This window comes from Anomaloglossus baeobatrachus, chromosome 6, assembly GCF_048569485.1.
Source record: "Anomaloglossus baeobatrachus isolate aAnoBae1 chromosome 6, aAnoBae1.hap1, whole genome shotgun sequence".
Classification (NCBI taxonomy): domain Eukaryota; kingdom Metazoa; phylum Chordata; class Amphibia; order Anura; family Aromobatidae; genus Anomaloglossus; species Anomaloglossus baeobatrachus.
The window spans coordinates 44,149,000-44,168,195 of NC_134358.1; the positions used below are offsets into that span (position 1 = coordinate 44,149,000).

The following is a 19,196-nucleotide window of genomic DNA, read 5'->3' on the forward strand; positions in this document are numbered from 1 at the left end:
GGACAGATGAGACAAAGATCAACCTGTACCAGAATCATGGGAAGAAAAAAGTTTGGAGAAGAAAGGGAACGGCACATGATCCAAGGCACACCACATCCTCTGTAAAACATGGTGGAGGCAACATGATGGCATGGGCATGCATGGCTTTCAATGGCACTGGGTCACTTGTGTTTATTGATAACATAACAGCAGACAAGAGTAGCCGGATGAATTCTGAAGTGTACCGGGATATACTTTCAGCCCAGATTCAGCCAAATGCCGCAAAGCTGATCGGACGGCGCTTCATAGTACAGATGGACAATGACCCCAAGCATACAGCCAAAGCTACCCAGGAGTTCATGAGTGCAAAAAAGTGGAACATTCTGCAATGGCCAAGTCAATCACCAGATCTTAACCCAATTGAGCATGCATTTCACTTGCTCAAATCCAGACTTAAGACGGAAAGACCCACAAACAAGCAAGACCTGAAGGCTGCGGCTGTAAAGGCCTGGCAAAGCATTAAGAAGGAGGAAACCCAGCGTTTGGTGATGTCCATGGGTTTCAGACTTAAGGCAGTGATTGCCTCCAAAGGATTCGCAACAAAATATTGAAAATAAAAATATTTTGTTTGGGTTTGGTTTATTTGTCCAATTACTTTTGACCTCCTAAAATGTGGAGTGTTTGTAAAGAAATGTGACAATTCCTACAATTTCTATCAGATATTTTTGTTCAAACCTTCAAATTAAACGTTACAATCTGCACTTGAATTCTGTTGTAGAGGTTTCATTTCAAATCCAATGTGGTGGCATGCAGAGCCCAACTCGCCAAAATTGTGTCACTGTCCAAAGATTTCTGGACCTAACTGTACATAAATGAACATGAAAGACAAACACACACCCTGATTGTCCATCCCCACACCACCAAGGGTAAGCCGAGTTCCAGATGTTCCTTTTTGCTTAGGCTGCTTTCACACATCCGGTTTGAGCCGTGCGGCTCAATCCGGCTGTAAAACCTATGCAATGGATGCGTTGAAAACACCGCATCCTTTGCATAAGTTTTTTACATGCGGCCCGTCCGTTTTTTGCCGCTTGCGGCATGCTACTGAGCATGTGCAGTGGAAAAAACCGCATGCGGTGGCCGGATGCGATTTTTGCCACATCGCGCCGCATCCGGCATCCATAGGGATGCATTGAGAAAAGCGCCGCATCGGCCGGATGCGGCGCGATGCGGTTTTTTTTTGCCGCACAAAAAAACGTGCCAGGCAACGTTCCATCCGGCCGCCGCATCGGCTAAATCTGCCGCATGCGGCAAAAACCGGACCGAACGCAAGGCCATGCGGCACAATGCGGCACTAATTAAAGTCTATGCAGGAAAAACGCAACCGGCAGCAAAAAAAACGGTTGCGGTTTTCCTGCAAAGTGCCAGATTGTGTGCATAGCAAAAACCGGATGTGTGAAAGTAGCCTTACGAATTGAGGAACAGACTCTAATAAAATCACACTCTTTACCAAAAAAAACCAAACTCATCCTCTCTTTTCAGATTTTAGTGGGAACATGTGAAGTAGTGGCTCCCCCTAGCTGCATGGGCTCCTCCAAACCCATGAATCATGGTTCAACTCCAGACCGCTGACTTGACAATGGGGTACTGGCCCGAGAGAGGGTCTGCAGGGAGAATGGTCTAACCAGTGTATCTCGGAGATGCCTGTTCACACGTATAGCCAAGGACATGGCAGTCTCCAAAGACTCAGGAGTTTCGTAAATCATTAAGGCATTTTTAAATTTTTCGGAAAGGCTTTGACAGAATTGGCTTCTGAGAGCTGCGTCATTCCATTTAGTGTCGGTTGCCCATCCATATAGCCCCCTAAAGACACTATGCGCCCTCACATAGACTCCTAAATAAACATGTTGAAAAAAAAAAAGAAAATATAAACAAGAAATTATTCCCAAGCCACGTCCTCTTCCTGGTTCATGTGTGATGTGCCGATGTCGGCTGCCAGCCTACAGGCCAGTGGCCATTTTATTGACAGAGCAACGGATACTAGAGAGACCCCTACATATCCTGCTTGGGGGCCCTCAGAGGACCAGGGCCCACAGGAGCATGATCCCGTGTCCTGGTGAGCCAGATTGACACTGGTGCCGAAACGCAAGAGAACAGTACCTCGCCTGCAAGAGTTGCCAATGTTTCCATATGTGTTGGCTTTTCTGACGGTGGTAATGTGCCGCCCCCGCGTCAGCAGCCGGGCTGCTCGGATCCAGATCCGCGGTCGCTCGAGGGACGTCCGGACCCAGGGATCGTGCGGCCACTCAATTAAGAGGGTATTTACAGGGGATTGTGTAGTTAAAGTTCGTGACGCCACCCGTGGTGTGTAGTAAGGTGGAGTACCACCGCTGCAGCTGGGAGTACCCGGGGGCGATGGAGTGGGCAGCCAGGTGTTTAACCCCTTCATGGGTAGGGGGGATGCGCCGGGACTCAGTGATGGTGTTGGGAAGTGCCGTTGGGAGTGAAAGGGTCACTTGCGCACTCACTCAGTCCATAAAGCTGACACCGACAACTGGATAAACCAAAGTTCTAGACACCGCTGCCACCGAGGGGAGCACGTTTGGGTCCTGTTCCCGCTGGTGTTGCCTGATGATCTGTGACCTTTCCCTTGGCACTCAGTTCACTTGTCAATTGGTCCCTGTAGTGTAGAACTAGTCGGGTCCCGCTCCCCAGTGTGGCTGAGGGAGCTTGCTCTCAGTGTTCACACTTGGGATTTCTTGGACCGTTTTAGTGGAAAGTACTATCCCCCTCGTTGCTTTAGTACCCTGATTCTGGAGCGGGTGGAGAGTGGATCTTGAAGGCTCCGTTCTCATCGGGTCAATTGTCAGGTTGCCTGAAGCTACTCCCTGACCTAGAGTCCCAGCCCGGTGATGGTACAAGGCCGCCGGGTGTCCTCCTCGACAGTTCCGTGCCCCTTGTCACGATCCTCTGCGACCGGGGGTCCAGCTCCTACTAGGCCCAGACCATCATCTGCTACCTAGTAACTTCCAAGGAGCCCAGCTCCTGACCTCCTCTCTCCTCCACTCTCTAACTCTCACTGACTGACTCCTGACACTCCTGACCTCCCCTTACCAACCCCACAAATGGGCGATCCTATTCCACTCAGGCCGTCCACTGGTGTGTCTGGTGGGTGTGGTGCAGAGTGTTCCAAGGATTTTGATTGGCTGATCTTGGCAACACCATTAGTTGGGAATCCGTAACCAAGGAGGAGGTGGACCTTGAACAGAAGGGCAGAATGCACAATACCCTGTGATGACCTGATAGGCCAGGGCGTCACAGTAACACGACCACACGCCTTAGACCAATACAGGTCATGTGCAACTTTTATGCAACTTCTCACTTCTTTGCAATTTGGCGGGTTTTTTTAAGCACAAAATCAGAGCTGACCATGCGCTTTTTGACACATTTTCTATCATTATTATTATTATTTATAATTATAGAATCAGAATATAGAACTATCAGAATTTATTCCTTATCTACTGACATGATGACGCTACAATCACCATAAATAATGTAGCTGCAAAACGCAACCAATCAGATTACAGCTTACATTACTGAAGGAACCTTTATAAAGTGAAAGCTGACAGTTGATTGGTTGCTATGCATAATATAAACGTAAAGTGTAACCTTGACTGCTGTGCATAACTCCTCTCCATTTCCCTTACATCAATATATACATGTATTCACTCCCCTCTAGTTGGTATGTGCGCCCCCTCTATCTCTATAGTGCTATGATTATTACAACAGTGGTATAACTGGCAATTTTCCCACAGTTAAGATGGCGGTCCCAGAGAGACGCGTTTACGTAATCCTCCCTGTATTTTTAACGGCCAACATGACGTCACAAGGTTTCCTCATAGAATTTACCCAGAATTCCAAGCGGCTACACTAAAGCGTATGGGAGCGAAGGAAGCATTAAGGGGGCGTGGCTTACATTCCCGCTGCGTTGCCCGGCGACTGCACAGGTGAAGCGGCCGTGGAGGGGGCGGGGCTTCCTAATACTCACAGTTACTACGACTCCCGGTCCCGTCAGTCAGTGCGCCGCCTGAGCAGGTACAGTACACACCGCACGTGGGCGCGACTGGAGGGGACATGTCGCGACATCTACAGTCAGTGCCAGCTGTGCTTTCATCACTGACACCTCTCAGCCTCGGGAAAGCTGAGTGACAACCAACGTGGCCGCCATGACAGTTGTCACTCAGCTTTCCCAGAGTCCTGAGCCTTCAGCCTGCGCAGAAATGTAGAAAGCTGTGTGCAGGAGCCTGGGAAAGCTGAGTGACTCTCAGCTGTGAAGTTTCCCTCCTCCACTTTTTGGGTTGACATAAACACTGCAGCATGTCCATTCTTTGTGCGGTTTTGTCCAGCGCTTTTTAACCCTTCCGGCGACACACACCAAAAAAACAAACAAAAGCATGCGTTTTTTTTTTGTTGCGGTTTTTGGCACAGGGTCCGGGTTTATGGTTAACAAACTGCAGCGTGCGGACATAGCCTTACGCGGCCTCGGGTTGCCATGGTAATCTAACTTTTAAACAAATTTTAAAAATAGCTGAAAATATGATAATAAAAAAATACAACTCTCCTCTTTTTCAGGTAGAATCAGCTCCGGCGGTCCTACCGATGTCTGTTTACATCTGGTCAGTATGTGACCTCTGCAGACAATCACCCGCTGTATTAGGCTGGTGTCAGACGTCCGTGTTTTAAGTACGTGTGACATCCGTTTTTAACACGGATGTCACACGTACTCATGTTACCCTATTGTGTACTCACACGGCCGTATTTTCTCACAGACCGTGTGGCCCCGCTATTCCACACGGACTTGTGTCTGTTTTTTCGCCGGCAGCACGGATGTCACACGGACTGCACACTGATGTGATCCGTGTGACACGGACTGGAGAAAACACGGGTTTTTTTTAAAAAAAAGTCTATATTTACCTGTATCCAGCGATGCTGCCTCCCGCTCCTGACCCCCGCTCAATATTTTCATTGATTATTCACCGCAGTGAGCCGCTGGGAGCAGGGCCATCGCGGTGACAGCGCTAGAGACAGCACCGCCGAGGACAGCATCACTGGGGACATCGCTAGTGGCTAGTCTTGAGCGGATCCAAACTGTAAAAATCCGAATCTGCGCGGTTTCAGCGTCCGATCCGGGTCCGACCCGGACGCGGGAATCCGGCTGCACGACCTGGATCCGGGATTTTTTTTTTTTGCTCTCTCTCTCGCTCTCTCTCTCTCGCTCTCTCTCTCGCTCTCTCTCGTCCCGGATCCGCTCCCCATTCACATACATGTGGTCCGGATCGGATCCGGACTTCTTTTCCAACCCGCGATGGATCCGCCGGACCCTGATTATTAGAAGTCCGCTCAACTCTACTAGTGACAGGTGAGTATCCTGCCAGCAGTGTGTGTGCAGGGACGTCCAGGAGGTCATCGGAGTTACCAATGAACTCTGATGACCTCTTGATGACACCCCTGCGACAACTGCGTTATAGCGAGTGTCATGATGGTGACTTCCAGGGGTTCATGAGAGTTTATTGGGAAATCTGATGACCCCCTGGATGTCACTGCACAAACTGCTGTATATTCACCTGTCACGGCGATGGCCCCGGCGATGCTGTCCTCGGCTGTGCTGTCCGGCGATGGCCCCGCGATGCTCCGGCTTCCAGATCCTCGGGCAGTGAATAATCAATGAAAATGAGAGGGGGTCAGGAGCAGGACGCAGCAGAGCCGGAGACAGCGTCGCTCGATACAGGGAAATATAGAACATTTTTTCATTGCAGAGACACGTGTTTTACCCGGTACGTGTCACGTATGTCACACGTGTGACTATAACCATGCGTGTGACTGGTACCTGAGTAAACATGGACGTCTCAAACCAGCCTTACTGTCATCATGGCTCCCATTGCCAACTACAGTGCTAGGGCTGGACACAACTGCTGCAGTCAGTCACTGATCGGTTACAGCGGTCACAATACCGCCCGGTTGTAAACAGAGGCTGGTAGGAACAGTGCACCGATCATCAGATATCACTGGGGGAGGCTCAGGAGCAATGTAATATTCTACCTGCTGAATGAACCAATACAAGGGGGTCCCTCTACCTTATATGTCCATAGACCCCAATGGGACTGACACAAAATATACAGTGGAGTCCGGTCCATCTTTTTATGCTGCTTTAATTTTATTTTTTTATTTTTTTTTTTATACAGCTCGTTGGCATCTCAGAAAGCGTTGCACTTTTTAATCTGGCGTCATGCAGACTACAGACTTGGGAAGCAAAGAGACAGGGAAGATCTGGCACAGGAAGCCCACCCCGGCTACTAACGATGGGTAGGTGTCAAAGAGTGTGACCGATGCTCCATTCAGGCAGGAGGCACACATCCCTCGTCCGGCCAGTCACTGAGGGTCTCCTATGGATCCAGTAGTCATCATTCATCCATTTCTTTTTCTCTTTTGCAGGATTATAGTGAATTTAGTCCATGGAGCTGCAGGTCTCCAGACCAGAACCATGCGCTTTTTGCAGGTTGCGTTTGACGGCTCGGGAGACTGCTTCCTGGCCGGAGATCACTTAGGAAATATCTATCTCTTCAACCTAAACAGAAACAGGTAAAAAAATGTTCTTGTTTTTGGAAAATAACTAATAAAGCGACATACTTTTCTTTATCGTTCCTATGGGAGACCCAGACCATGGGTGTATAGCTACTGCCTCCGGAGGACACACAAAGTTACTACACTCAAAACGTGTAGCTCCTCCCTCCTAGCATATACACCCCCTGCTAGCCAGTCCTAGCCAGTTTTCATGCTTTGTGTTTCAGGAGGATCACACACACATGCATTCTCTGATTTTGATTTTTGATTTTTCCTTTTGGACAAAGATTTGGAAGAAAAGCGGGTCCAGTCTGGACTCCCGGCATGTCCCTTCACACCCCACTGCGGGGCTGCTGTTAAGGTTGATTTCAGGGCTGTATCCCTTTCATGCCGCGCTCCTTCACCATCCCATGCTGGGGCTCTGGCTTGAAGTGGGAGCCAACACGGTTCTCACTGCTTTGCAGGAGACCGGTCTCCATCCGCAGCCCTTTTGCAGGACCCTGCTGGACGGAGCTATCACCCCCCAGGACCCTGGCAACCTGCGTCTCAAGCTAAGTATATGAGACGTTATTACCACAGAAAGTGGTCTTTCCAAGGGTCCTTTATGTTTATTTATTGGGGGAATGTGTTTTATGTTTGGTGTTAACATTTCCGGCCGGTTCTCCAGTTTTCACTGGAGAACCGCGCCGATGGTGCCTGCACGTCGGCCGCATGTTTTACTCTAGGCCCCGGCTTCGCCTGAGGCCTAGTTTCGGTTTCCACTGTCTCTGCATGTCAGTCATGCAGAGAGGCAGTGTAGCTCCGCCCAGCGGCTGTGCAGCACAAGCGAAGGGACACTCCTCATTGAGGAAAGATTCCCTCCCCTGGCTACCTCACTGACAGAATCCTTTTGCCGCTCTCAGAGTAGGCCCCGCCCCCTCTCCTCGCTCCGGTCGCCATGTTCTCAGCGTTCTCTGTGCCTGCATGGGCACAGAGATTCCACAGTGTGACAAGTGGGGACCTGGGCTGAGGGACCAGGGGGCACAGACATGTCTGTTTAAACGATTGGCAGCCACAACCTCCGGTTGTGCAGCTGCTTGTTTTATCGGTTTATATATGCTGGGGGCCAGTCTTGACAGAGCCCCCACCTCTGCAGCATGTCTCACAGAGCAGGGCTGCAGGTTGTTTTTATTATGCACTGCAGGTAGTCTTGTACGGCTGTACCGAGCTCATAACCATGGTGGCCCCTCAGCTTGGAGGCAGAGCCGAATGATTGCTAATTAGTGGCCCCTCCATCTGCTCCGGTTTCGGTGGCTGACCCCTGAGGGAATCCTATTTCCAGGGGTCGGCTGTCCTGGCATCTGCTGAGCATGCAGCTCCCCTCTCAGGGCGTTTTCTGCTTCAGCTCGCTCAATAAAGCTCACAAAGGACTCTCCTTCTGGGCTCAGACCCCATCCTCCTGACAGGGAGACGCAGGGTCCCCTGTCCTTCCCCGTCCCGCAGCTCCGATTACGAGCTGACTCACTGGACGAGGAGGATGTCTCTACCAGGGGCTCGGACGCTACTTTATGTACATTGATCCGTCCGTACGTGACGCAGAGCCAAATGATTGGATTGCGTCCATTATACTTGTACTGGACCTCCATCCGCCCGTATCAGGGGAGTATTCCCCGCTGGCAGAAAGGCATCAGTATACCTTTAACAGGACGAGGAGTGTGTTCTTTAACCACTCCAGTTTTCAGCCTGCTGCGTCCAAGCTCACAGCCTGTCCTGCAGACCCCAAAGCGGGGTTCTGCGGCCTGTTTCCCCCTCCCATCAGAGGTGGTCAAGGAGTGTACTCATTCGCCAAACGTGGCCCCTCCAGTGTCCAGACTTTCAGCCCGGATAGTTGTATCAGTGGCTGACGGCACCTCTATAGGGCTCCCACGGTACATTAATTTTGTACTGGACCCCAATCCGCCGGAGTTACCTTACCTAGGAGAACACAAAGTGTGTTCCTTAACCACTCCAGTTTTCAGGCCCCTGTGACCAAGCCCAGGGTCCGCTCTGACAGTCGCTTCCCATGAAGCGTGATTCTGAGGACTGTGTTTCCCCTGTCCACCAATGGTGGTCAAGAAGTGGGCTCAGTCACCTCAGGTGGCTCAGCCCGGACCGTTATGTCAGTGGCTGATAGCTCCTCACTTAAGGTTTTGCGGTCCGCCCGGTTGTCCTTGGGCCAAGTCGGTATTGGGGCGGCAGCAGCTTCGTTCTCCTCAGCTTTACGGCAGTGCGGTTCTTTTGTACCTTCTCTGCTTGTCTGGAGGAGATGCATTCCCTCACAGGGACTCTATGCCCAAAACGGTTGCCTGAACTTCCAGACTTCAGTCTTTTCATCCTATGCCAGGTCTGCCATGCTGGACACCGCACGGCGGTGGTCTTGGCTACTTTCCTCGCTATCCGCAGGCTCCTGTGGCTTCGGTAATGGAAAGCAGATGCCTCTATAGGGGTTCCTTGCTGGGCTCCCCTTTGGTGGGACCAGTCTCTTCGGAACCAACTGGATGAAATTCAGGAAGCTCTTGGCGGGGAGAGTTCTTCCTTGCCACAAACCTAAACCAGGGAACCTGTCCAGGACAGGAATCAGTTGAGGTTTTGGTGGCGTTCCTCCATCTGATCGTCCTCTAGCTCGGCCTTGGTTCATAGAACCAAATAGCTTGAAGCTGCGTCTTCAAAAGACCGCAGGAGATGCTACCACGGAGTCAGCTTCCTCCGAGCTATCTAGCCACGCCAACCACCTCCTTGGTCGGTGGCAGGCTCTCTCCACTTGGCGACGTATGGTTCTACCACGTCTCCGTTCAGTGGGGGCGGGATCATATCTCCCATGGCTACAGGATGGATTTCTGTCCACCCGCCAAACAGATTTTTTTCTGTCACCTCCCGGCTCCAAGGCCGCCGCCTTCTCACAGGCCGTGGCATTTCTTGCAGGCCAATGGAGTAATTGTACCGGTTCTCGACTGGGAACGGTTCTGAGATTTTTGTTCAAATCTATTTCTAGTCCCCGAAGAGGGCGGTGCCTTCCGACCTAGATCTTTAGCTTTTTCAGCATGGTCAGGTGTGGCATTTTCACATGGAGCCTCGGTCTTGTTCCGTGTGTTTTTTTTTCACCGGATCAATCAAGAACCCAAGGAGATTCCCTAGCAGCCATCGGCATCAGGGATGCTTTTCGGCAGGGGTCAATCGCAGTTTCACACCAGCGTTGACTACGTTTTGCCATCGGAGTGGTCCAATTCGTGGCTCTTCCCTTGGGGTTAGCCACGGCCCCTCGAGTATTCTCATTGGGGCTGCTGTGATTAAGGTCCTGCACCCCTAGGGATTGGCAGTGATCGTTTGCCCTGGACGGCCTTCTTCTCGGGGCTTCATCCAGTGCAGACTCTTAGCAGAGTACTTCGCTTACTCTCGCCACTCTAACCTATTCGGGTGGCTTGTCATTCTGTTCAAGTCCACTCTGACTTCGAACCAGAGGTTCTCAGGGACGCAATTCGAGACTCTGTCGGCTCTTGTGAAGCTACTCTTAGTCGATCAGTAGTCCCTCCGCTGGCGGTCGACGTCGTTCTATCAGACACCAAATACTGGTGCTGGTCAGACGGTGGCGTCAATGGAAGCGATTCCTTGCCCAGTTTCTCCTGCGTCCTCTGAGACTGGATGTTTTCCGCTGTACACGCGAACTCCCTCCTTCCACGGGGTGGTGGCTTTGCCACTGACCAGGGGCTCGTTTTCAGTGGTGGTTTCGGCCACTCTGTCTCAGGGACGCTCCTTCCTGGCCCCGTCCCGGGTGATCCTCACCAGGGTGCTGGTCTTTCCGCCTTGGGAGCAGTATATCTCCACCGTGGAGCGCAGGGCGCTTGGACTCTGTCCGCTCAGCCCTCTGGATCAATAGGCTGGAAATCAGAGCTCTTTTTCTAGCTCTCTACGCCTTCACCATCTGTTGGCGGCTAGGCACATTCGAGTCCAGTCGGAAAACGTGACAGCGTTTTCCTACATCGACTTCCAGGGCGGGACACTCAGCCGCCTGGCAATCTTGGCGCCTCAACATTCTTCAGTGGACAAGGGACTCCTAGTCCACCGTATCCGCAGCCCACATCCTAGATGTCAAAACTGCGAGGCAGACTATTTCAGCTGTCCAACCGTGGTCCACAATCCTCAGGTTTTGCGGTAGACACTCTGGCTCATGTTTGATCCCAGCTTCGTCTCTACCTCTTGCCCAGAGTCCTGCGCAAGATCAGTAAAGGGGGCCGTCGGGTCATTCTCTTACTCCAGACTGACCCAGGCAGGCTTGGTACCCTGACCTGCTCCTTTTGTCCGTTAGGTTGCCATGGCATCTTCCGGACCGTCCAGACCTTTTCTCAAAAGGTCCGTTTTTTCCGTCAGAATTCTGGATTCTCAGATTGACGGCGTAGCTATTGAGTCCTGGATCTTGGCGACTTCTGGTATCCTTCCTGAAGTCATCTCCGCTATGACTCGAGCTCCAAAGTGTCCTTGGACCTTTTTAGCCTTGCCGACCCTCCTGTCCCTTCCACAGTCCGGTCTACAGCTAGGACTATCCCTCATTAAGGGACAGGTCTCGGCTCTGTCAGTATGTGCCAGCGGCGTATCGTCCGGCTGGCTCCGGTGCGCTCCTTTAAGGGCGCATCTCACATCATTCCGCCTTTCCGGCGGCCTATGGAGCCCTAGGACCTTAATCCGGTCCTCCCGGTTCCCGGAAACCCCCCTTTGCGCCTCTTAGGGAGGTTTCTTTGTTTCATATTTCACAGAAAGTAGTCTTTCTGGTGGCTATAATTTCCCGCCAGGGAGTTATGGCGGCACTTTTTCTGAGTCACCCCCTTTTTGTTTTGGTCTTTTGCATCAAGACAAGGTGGTCTCCGTCCGACTCCGGATTTTTTTCCCTAAGGTGGTTACAGCTTCCACCTTATCCGGGGCAATTTTCCTGCCTTCCTTTTGTCCGGCTCCTGTTCATCGCTTTGAGGAAGCGTTGCATATCCTGGATCTGGTGCGGGCGCCCCGGATCTATGTGTCTCGCACCGCCGTTATTAGGCGGTGCACCTCTCTCTAGTACTGACTGCTAGTCAGCGTAGCGGTCTCTCGGCATCTAAGCCGACCCTGGTTCGTTGGCTTAGGTCGGCCATTTCCGAGGCCTACAAGTGTACTCAAGTGCCTTCCCCGCCGGGGATTAGAGCACATTTGATCAGACCTGTCGGTGCCTTTTGGGCTTTCACGCCAGGCTACGGCTCAGTAGGTCTGTCAGACTGCAGCTCGAATTAGTCTGCATACTTTTTCGAAGCTCTATCCAAGGCATGCTCTTGCTTTGGCAGACGCGGGTTTGGGCAGACGCATCTTTCAGGCGTCTGTCGCCCATTTGTGAAGTTGGGTTTGCCTGCTTCTCAGTTGTCTGTTTATTCCCACCCATGGACTGCTTTTGAACGTCCCATGGTCTGGGTCTCCCATAGGAACGATAAAGAAAAAGAGAATTTTGTTACTTACCGTAAATTCTTTTTCTTATAGTTCCGTCATGGGAGACCCAGCACCCTCCCTGTTGCCTGTTGGCAGGTTTCTTGTTCCGTGTGTCTTCACCGGCTGTTATTGTTGTAGACAGAGGTTCCGGTTCTTCCGGATTTTACTCTGTCTCTTCTTGTGGGTGGATGTCCTCCTTCAGCTTTTGCACTAAACTGGCTAGGACTGGCTAGCAGGGGGTGTATATGCTAGGAGGGAGGAGCTACACGTTTTGAGTGTAGTAACTTTGTGTGTCCTCCGGAGGCAGTAGCTATACACCCATGGTCTGGGTCTCCCATGACGGAACTATAAGAAAAAGAATTTACGGTAAGTAACAAAATTCTCTTTTTTTCATTATTGCATTGGTGCATATATGTTGTCTAGTTTTTATTGTATTGCAGCTGTGTTTTTTTTTTTTTTTTTTTTAAATCACCATCCGGCGTTTTTATTTCTTCGCTGGAGTGATGCTATACGTCTAAGGTTAGGTTCACATTTTCCGTTGTTTATTATCAGTTACAATCCGCCGCTCTGATAAACAACGCAATCCGTTTGGCGGATTCCGTTGTTTCCCATAGACTTATGAGTGGCGGATTGTGACTGATGCCCTTGCGTTGCATCCGCCGCCCGACTAATCAGTCGTGGAGCGACTGACCGTCGGGCGGCAGGAACGCAGCTTGTAACATTTTTTTTGAGCAGCGGAATCCTGTTGATTTCGCTGCGCATGCGCTCTCTCGGCCGAACGATCAGCTGATCGCCCAGCAGCCGCCTTCTGTGAGCGATCAGCTGATCTCCCGGTCGCCAGCTGTTGAGAGCGACTGTTGAGAGCGATTCTCGCATCAGCCGGCAACGGAGAAGATGGGGAGATAAATTCCTCCCTCTCCACAGTGCCGGCCCACCCCTCCACAACTGTGGTCTGATCACATGATTGGACCACAGTCACATGACACTCGGCTCCTGCAGTGCGAGCGTGAGCCGAGTGTCATGCATGTACTCGCACAAATACCTGTGTGGCCTCAGCCTTATGCTCACACTCCGGCGGCTTTACCTTCTATCACTGCTGGCCTGGTTAGCCTTTGGCATTTTGTGACCTACCCCACAGCTGCATTGTTTCATTGAGCACCTGAGATCACAACTCAATACAAGTCTATGAGAGCCTCGTTCTGGCTCTCATATACTTGTATTGAGACTTCTGCCGGTCTGCTCAGCCTTTGGTATTTTGTGACCTGCCGGTAGCTACAGTGTTTCATGGAGTGGCCGGAGATCACAACTCAATACAAAACCTATTGCTCTCTTAAGGGGGTGTTACACGCAGCGATATCGCTGGTAAAGGAACCCGCCCCTGTCGTTTGTGCGTCACTGGCAAATCGCTGCCTGTGGTGCACATATCGTTAGGAGCCGTCACATGGACTTACCTGCCTAGCGACGTTGCTGTTCCCGGCGAACCACCTCCTTTCTAAGGGGGCAGTTCGTGCGGCGTCACTGAGCGGCTGCCCAATAGAAGCAGAGGGGCGGAGATGAGCGGGACGTAACATCCTGCCCACCTCCTTCCTTCCTCATTGCCAGCGGCCTCAGGTAAGCTGTAGTTCGTTGTTCCCACGGTGTCACACGTAGCGATGTGTGCTGCCGCAGGAACGATGAACAACCTGCGAGATCAACAATCAACGATTTTTTGAAAAGGAACGACGTGTCAACGATGGACGATAAGGTGAGTATTTTCCATCGTTAACGGTCGTTCCTTGCTGTCACATGCAACGACGTTGCTAACGATGCCGGATGTGCGTCACGGAATCGGTGACTCCGGCGATATATCGTTAGATACGTCGTTGCGTGTAACGGGGCCTTTAGACTTGTATTGAGACCTTGTGATGTAACTTCTGACTTCCGGCCAGTCATAAGTTACGGGCATAAGATGGCACGAGTGCAACCCCTAAAAAGGATAAAGACAATGGCAAGCGAGTATAAGACTGGGGGATTAAATTTAAAGTGTCATTTCAGCACTGACAAAAAAACAAGACCCTGCTTTGTTATCCTCACTAGTCTGTTTTCTACTTATTCATTCATTATTATTATTTATTATTATAGCGCCATTTATTCCATGGTGCTTTACAAGTGAAAGAGGGTATACGTACAACAATCATTAACAGTACAAAACAGACTGGTATAGGAGGAGAGAGGACCCTGCCCGTAAGGGCTCACAGTCTACAGGGAATGGGGGATGGTACAATAGGTGAGGACAGAGCTGGTTGCACAGTGGTGTACTGTAGGTCAGAGGTCCCCAACTCCAGTCCTCAAGGCCCACCAACAGTGCAGATTTTTAGGATTTCCTTAGTATTGCACAGGTGTTAATGTAATTACCTTGCCCAGGTGCTGGTTCCAACAGCAGTGCAATGCTAAGGAAGTTCTGAAAACATGCACAGTTGGTGGGCCTTGAGGACTGGAGTTGGAGAACCCTGCTGTAGGTTGTAGGCTTGTTGGAAGAGGTGGGTCTTCAGGTTCCTCTTGAAGCTTTCCACAGTAGGGGAGAGTCTGATATGCTGAGGTAGAGCATTCCAGAGTATGGGGGATGCACGGGAGAAATCTTGTATGCGATGGTGGGAAGAGGAGATAAGAGAGGAGCAGAGAAGGAGATCTTGTGAGGATCTGAGGTTGCGAGCAAGTAGGTACCGGGAGACTAGGTCACAGATGTAGGGAGGAGACAGGTTGTGGATGGCTTTGTATGTCATGGTTAATGTTTTCATTCATTCATTTTTCTGTTCGCCCCTGTGACCGTGGTTTTTCTAATGCAGATGATTCTTTAGGACTAAAGAAGTCACATTTTTTTGCACAAATACCATCCTGTCCTCTCCTGGACTTCTTGTTTTTTTTTTTTTTGTACATTGAAATATATTGTGTAAATGACCTGGATCTGTGGTTCTCCCGTCACGTCAGTGACAGGGTCATCTCAGCTGCTCAGAAACTGATCCGTTTTTGAGATTCGGAGTCCAAACACATCGAAGAGATGCTCTTACTCATTTTCACACACGGTTTTCTATATTCTGATATTAGGCTTTTGAGAACAACATTGAATTGTGGAATTAAGGTAATTGCTGCATCCATAATAAATGTCCTAATATTTCTGGAGATAAATGTTTGTCCCTTGTTCCCCTAGGTTTGATCTGGTGCAGAGGACCCTCCAGGCGTGCACGGCTCTGGCATTCAATCTGCACAGGAAACCTGAATTCCTCGTGGCGTTGGCTGACTACTCCGTAAAGTGTTTTGACACCGGTAATATATATGTCTTGCGATTGGTAACTGCATCTAAAGGAGGCTTTACACGCTACGACATCGCTAATGCGAAGTCGTTGGGGTCACGGAATTTGTGACGCACATTCGGCCGCATTAGAGATGCCGTTGCGTGTGACACCTATGAGCGATTTTGCATCGTCGCAAAATCGCTCATCGGTGACATGGGGTCCATTCTCAAATATCATTATTGCAGCAGTAACGATGTTGTTCCTCGTTCCTGCGGCAGCACACATCGCTCCATGTGATACCGCAGGAACGAGGAACCTCTCCTTACCTGCCTCCCGGCCGCTATGCGGAAGGAAGGAGGTGGGTGGGATGTTACGTCCCGCTCATCTCCGCCCCTCCACTTCTATTGGGCGGCAGTTCAGTGACGCTGCTGTGACGTGGCTGGGACACTGAACGAACCGCCCCCTTAGAAAGGAGGCAGTTCGCCGGTCACAGCGACGTCGCCGGGCAGGTAAGTACGTGTGACGGGTCTGGGTGATGTTGTGCGGCACGGGCAGCAATTTGCCCGTGTCGCACAACAGATGGGGGAGGGTACCTATGCTAGCGATATCGGTACCGATATCGCAGCGTGTAAAGCCCGCTTTACAGGGCCATTCTGGACAAAGATATTTTTTTTTTGTTTGTTTTGCAACTTTTTAAGGTCGAACTCGCTCACTTTTAAGGGTCCTTCACGGACTCTGATATTGATGTCGTGTAGTGATGGGCGAATAGTAACTATTCATGGTCGGATTATTCGTAACTAGTTCCAAAGTACTATTCCGGTGATCATCACGAATAACAAGCCTAATGCAAGTCAATGGGGAACCCGAGCTTTATTCTTGCTGTGACAAATGCTAGAATAGTACTCGGTATCGGTAAGCATTATCTGAACACGAATAGTTGCTGTTTGCCCATCATTAATGACATGTCCTTAGATTGGCAGGGATATAACCCCTGTGAGGGTAGGCCTGGGCTATAGGCCGTTTGTTCAGCTGTAATAAAATGATCTGTGTGTAAAAAAATCAAAGTATAGATGTCATTGCATAATTATGTGTGTCTGTGTGACAATCGCATAGAAGCTTCATAATATGATTCTAAGATATGTGTACAGCAAGGTGTTAACAAAGATAATGAAACCAAAATGAACAATGAACAAAGACGTATTCATGATATACTGAGAGAATTTATAATCTGCTGGTTCTCACCAGCTGAGATGTGGGAGTTTGACTCCTTGTTCGTGCTCCAAGGTCAAATGTTGTGTTGTGTTGTGTTGTATTGTATAATCATAATTTCTTTGTCGCTCCATTGGGAGACCCAGACAATTGGGTGTATAGCTACTGCCTCCGGAGGCCACACAAAGTATTACACTTTAAAAAGTGTAACCCCTCCCCTCTGCCTATACACCCCCCCCCGTGCATCACGGGCTCCTCAGTTTTTATGCTTTGTGTTGAAGGAGGCACACATTCACTCATGCTCCCATTTTAGTCAGCAGTAGCTGCTGATTGTATCGGATGGAAGAAAAGAGGGCCCCCACAGGGCCCCCGGCATGCTCCCTTCTCACCCCACTAAGTCGGCGGTGTTGTTAAGGTTGAGGTACCCATTGCGGGTACACAGGCTGGAGCCACATGCCGTTTTCCTTCCCCATCCCTTAGGGGCTCTGGGAGAAGTGGGATCCTATCCGGTTATCCGGGCACTGGGACCGGGCTCCCTCCGCAGCCCCTTTGGGATTCTGACGGACAGGAGACTGAGTATCATCAGGGACAGGGCCCTGCATCTACAGGTACTCTGTGTCCCCTTGGGGACGGTGCATGGAGCACTTTGGCCTCAGACGCTGCAGCGACTGCGGTGTTGGTATGAGACCGGGACTACCGCGCCGACCGCGCCTGCTTGCCGGCCGCGGTTTTAACTTTAGTCCCCGGCTTTCTTTGTCGCTCCATTGGGAGACCCAGACAATTGGGTGTATAGCTTCTGCCTCCGGAGGCCACACAAAGTATTACACTTAAAAGTGTAAAGCCCCTCCCCTTCTGCCTATACACCCCCCCGTGCATCACGGGCTCCTCAGTTTTTATGCTTTGTGCGAAGGAGGCACACATGCACGCATAGCTCCACAATTTAGTCAGCAGCAGCTGCTGACTATATCGGATGGAAGAAAAGAGGGCCCATAACAGGGCCCCCGGCATGCTCCCTTCTCACCCCACTCTGGTCGGCGGTGCTGTTAAGGTTGAGGTACCCATTGCGGGTACATAGGCAGGAGCCACATGCCGTTTTCCTTCCCCATCCCTTAAGGGCTCTGGGTGAAGTGGGATCCTAATCGGTCTCCAGGCACTGGGACCGTGCTCCCTCCGCAGCCCCTGGGGAATCTGCTGGACAGGAGCTGGGTATCGTCAGGGACAAGGCCCTGCTACTGTGAGGTACTCTGTGTCCCCTTGGGGACAGCGCATGGAGCGCTTGTGTCATACACGCTGCAGCACTGCTGGGTGTGTTAGTGCGCCGGGACTACCGCGCTGGCCGCGCTTGTTTGCCGGCCGCGCTTATAACTTTAGTCCCCGGCTTCTGCGGCCTAGTACCGCATATTCCCGTTCCCGGGCCTGCCAGTCAGGGGAAGGGAGGGACGCTGCACTGGACGTCAGCGCTGAGGGCTGGAGCATACTTTGTATCCTCCTCCCCCCTCACTGAGCACCGTGGGGCACCAGATTCCCGCACTTTCTAGGGCACGCCCACGGCCCCCTCCTCCTCACAGAACGCCGGCAGCCATTCCTGTCAGCACTTCTGAAGCTGGAGAGGAGAGACAACACGGCTCTGGGAGGCCCAGGCAGGGAATCTGGTGGTCACACAACCGCTTTGGGCGGTCGGTAAGCCGCACCTGTTTCTAGGTGCTGGCCCCCCTGGGTGCCGAAGTGTATATATATATATATATATGCTTATATGCTATACAGTTACTCTGTACGGTCGCACTGTTGGTTTTTGGCTATATACCCTCCCGGATTGTACTCAGAGGAGACAACAGCATGTCGTCCGCAAAAAGCAAGGGTGCCAAAGCACAGGCTTACTTTGCAACCTGTACCTCATGTGCGGCTATACTACCGGCAGGTTCCACCTACCCTCATTGTGTGCAATGCTCGGCCCCTGTGGCACTTACTCAGCCGGAGCCTCTGCCACTGGTGGCCCAAGTGGAACCACCTGCTACCACTGTCCAGGTGACAGGGACGGAGTTTGCAGTATTCGCTGACAAACTTTCTGAGACTATGGATAAATGGTCTGCTAAGATACTAGAAGCCTTGCAGTCCAGGCCGGTGACACAGGCCCCGGGCACTGTTGAATCATTGACCCCAGGCCCCCCTCGGTTGGAGCAGCAAAGTGCTCCTGGGGTGACTCATAGGTCCCAAGGTGAGGTCTCTGACACGGACCGCAGTCCCAGACCGCCTAAGCGGGCTCGCTGGGAGCTTCCCTCGACTTCATCACACTGCTCAGGGTCTCAGCAGGAGGATTCTCTAGAGGATGAAGCGGAGGTGGCAGATCAGGATTCTGATCCTGAAGCCGCTCTCAACCTAGATACACCAGAAGGAGACGCCATAGTGAATGACCTTATAGCGTCCATCAATCAGGTGTTGGATCTTTCTCCCCCAGCTCCTCCAATTGAGGAGTCAGCCTCTCAGCAGGAGAAATTCTGTTTTAGGTTTCCCAAGCGTACAATGAGTACGTTTCTGGATCACTCCGACTTCAGAGAGGCAGTCCAGAAACACCGAGCTTGTCCAGATAAGCGCTTTTCTAAGCGCCTTAAGGACACACGTTATCCCTTCCCCCCTGACGTTGTCAAGGGTTGGGCT

At 51.2% G+C, this 19,196-nt stretch overlaps 1 protein-coding gene across 1 annotated transcript in view; it reads left to right on the plus strand.

Moving 5' to 3' along the window:
* The first annotated feature begins 3,916 nt into the window (after positions 1-3,916).
* Positions 3,917-19,196, plus strand: part of TBC1D31 (TBC1 domain family member 31) — a 217,251-nt gene continuing 201,971 nt past the window's right edge. Inside the window, exons 1-4 of the mRNA XM_075316197.1 lie at positions 3,917-4,071; positions 6,219-6,339; positions 6,469-6,615; positions 15,248-15,363. Coding sequence (XP_075172312.1) covers positions 6,263-6,339; positions 6,469-6,615; positions 15,248-15,363 — 340 coding nt within the window. The 5' untranslated portion in view covers positions 3,917-4,071; positions 6,219-6,262. The remainder of the gene's footprint in view (positions 4,072-6,218; positions 6,340-6,468; positions 6,616-15,247; positions 15,364-19,196) is intronic.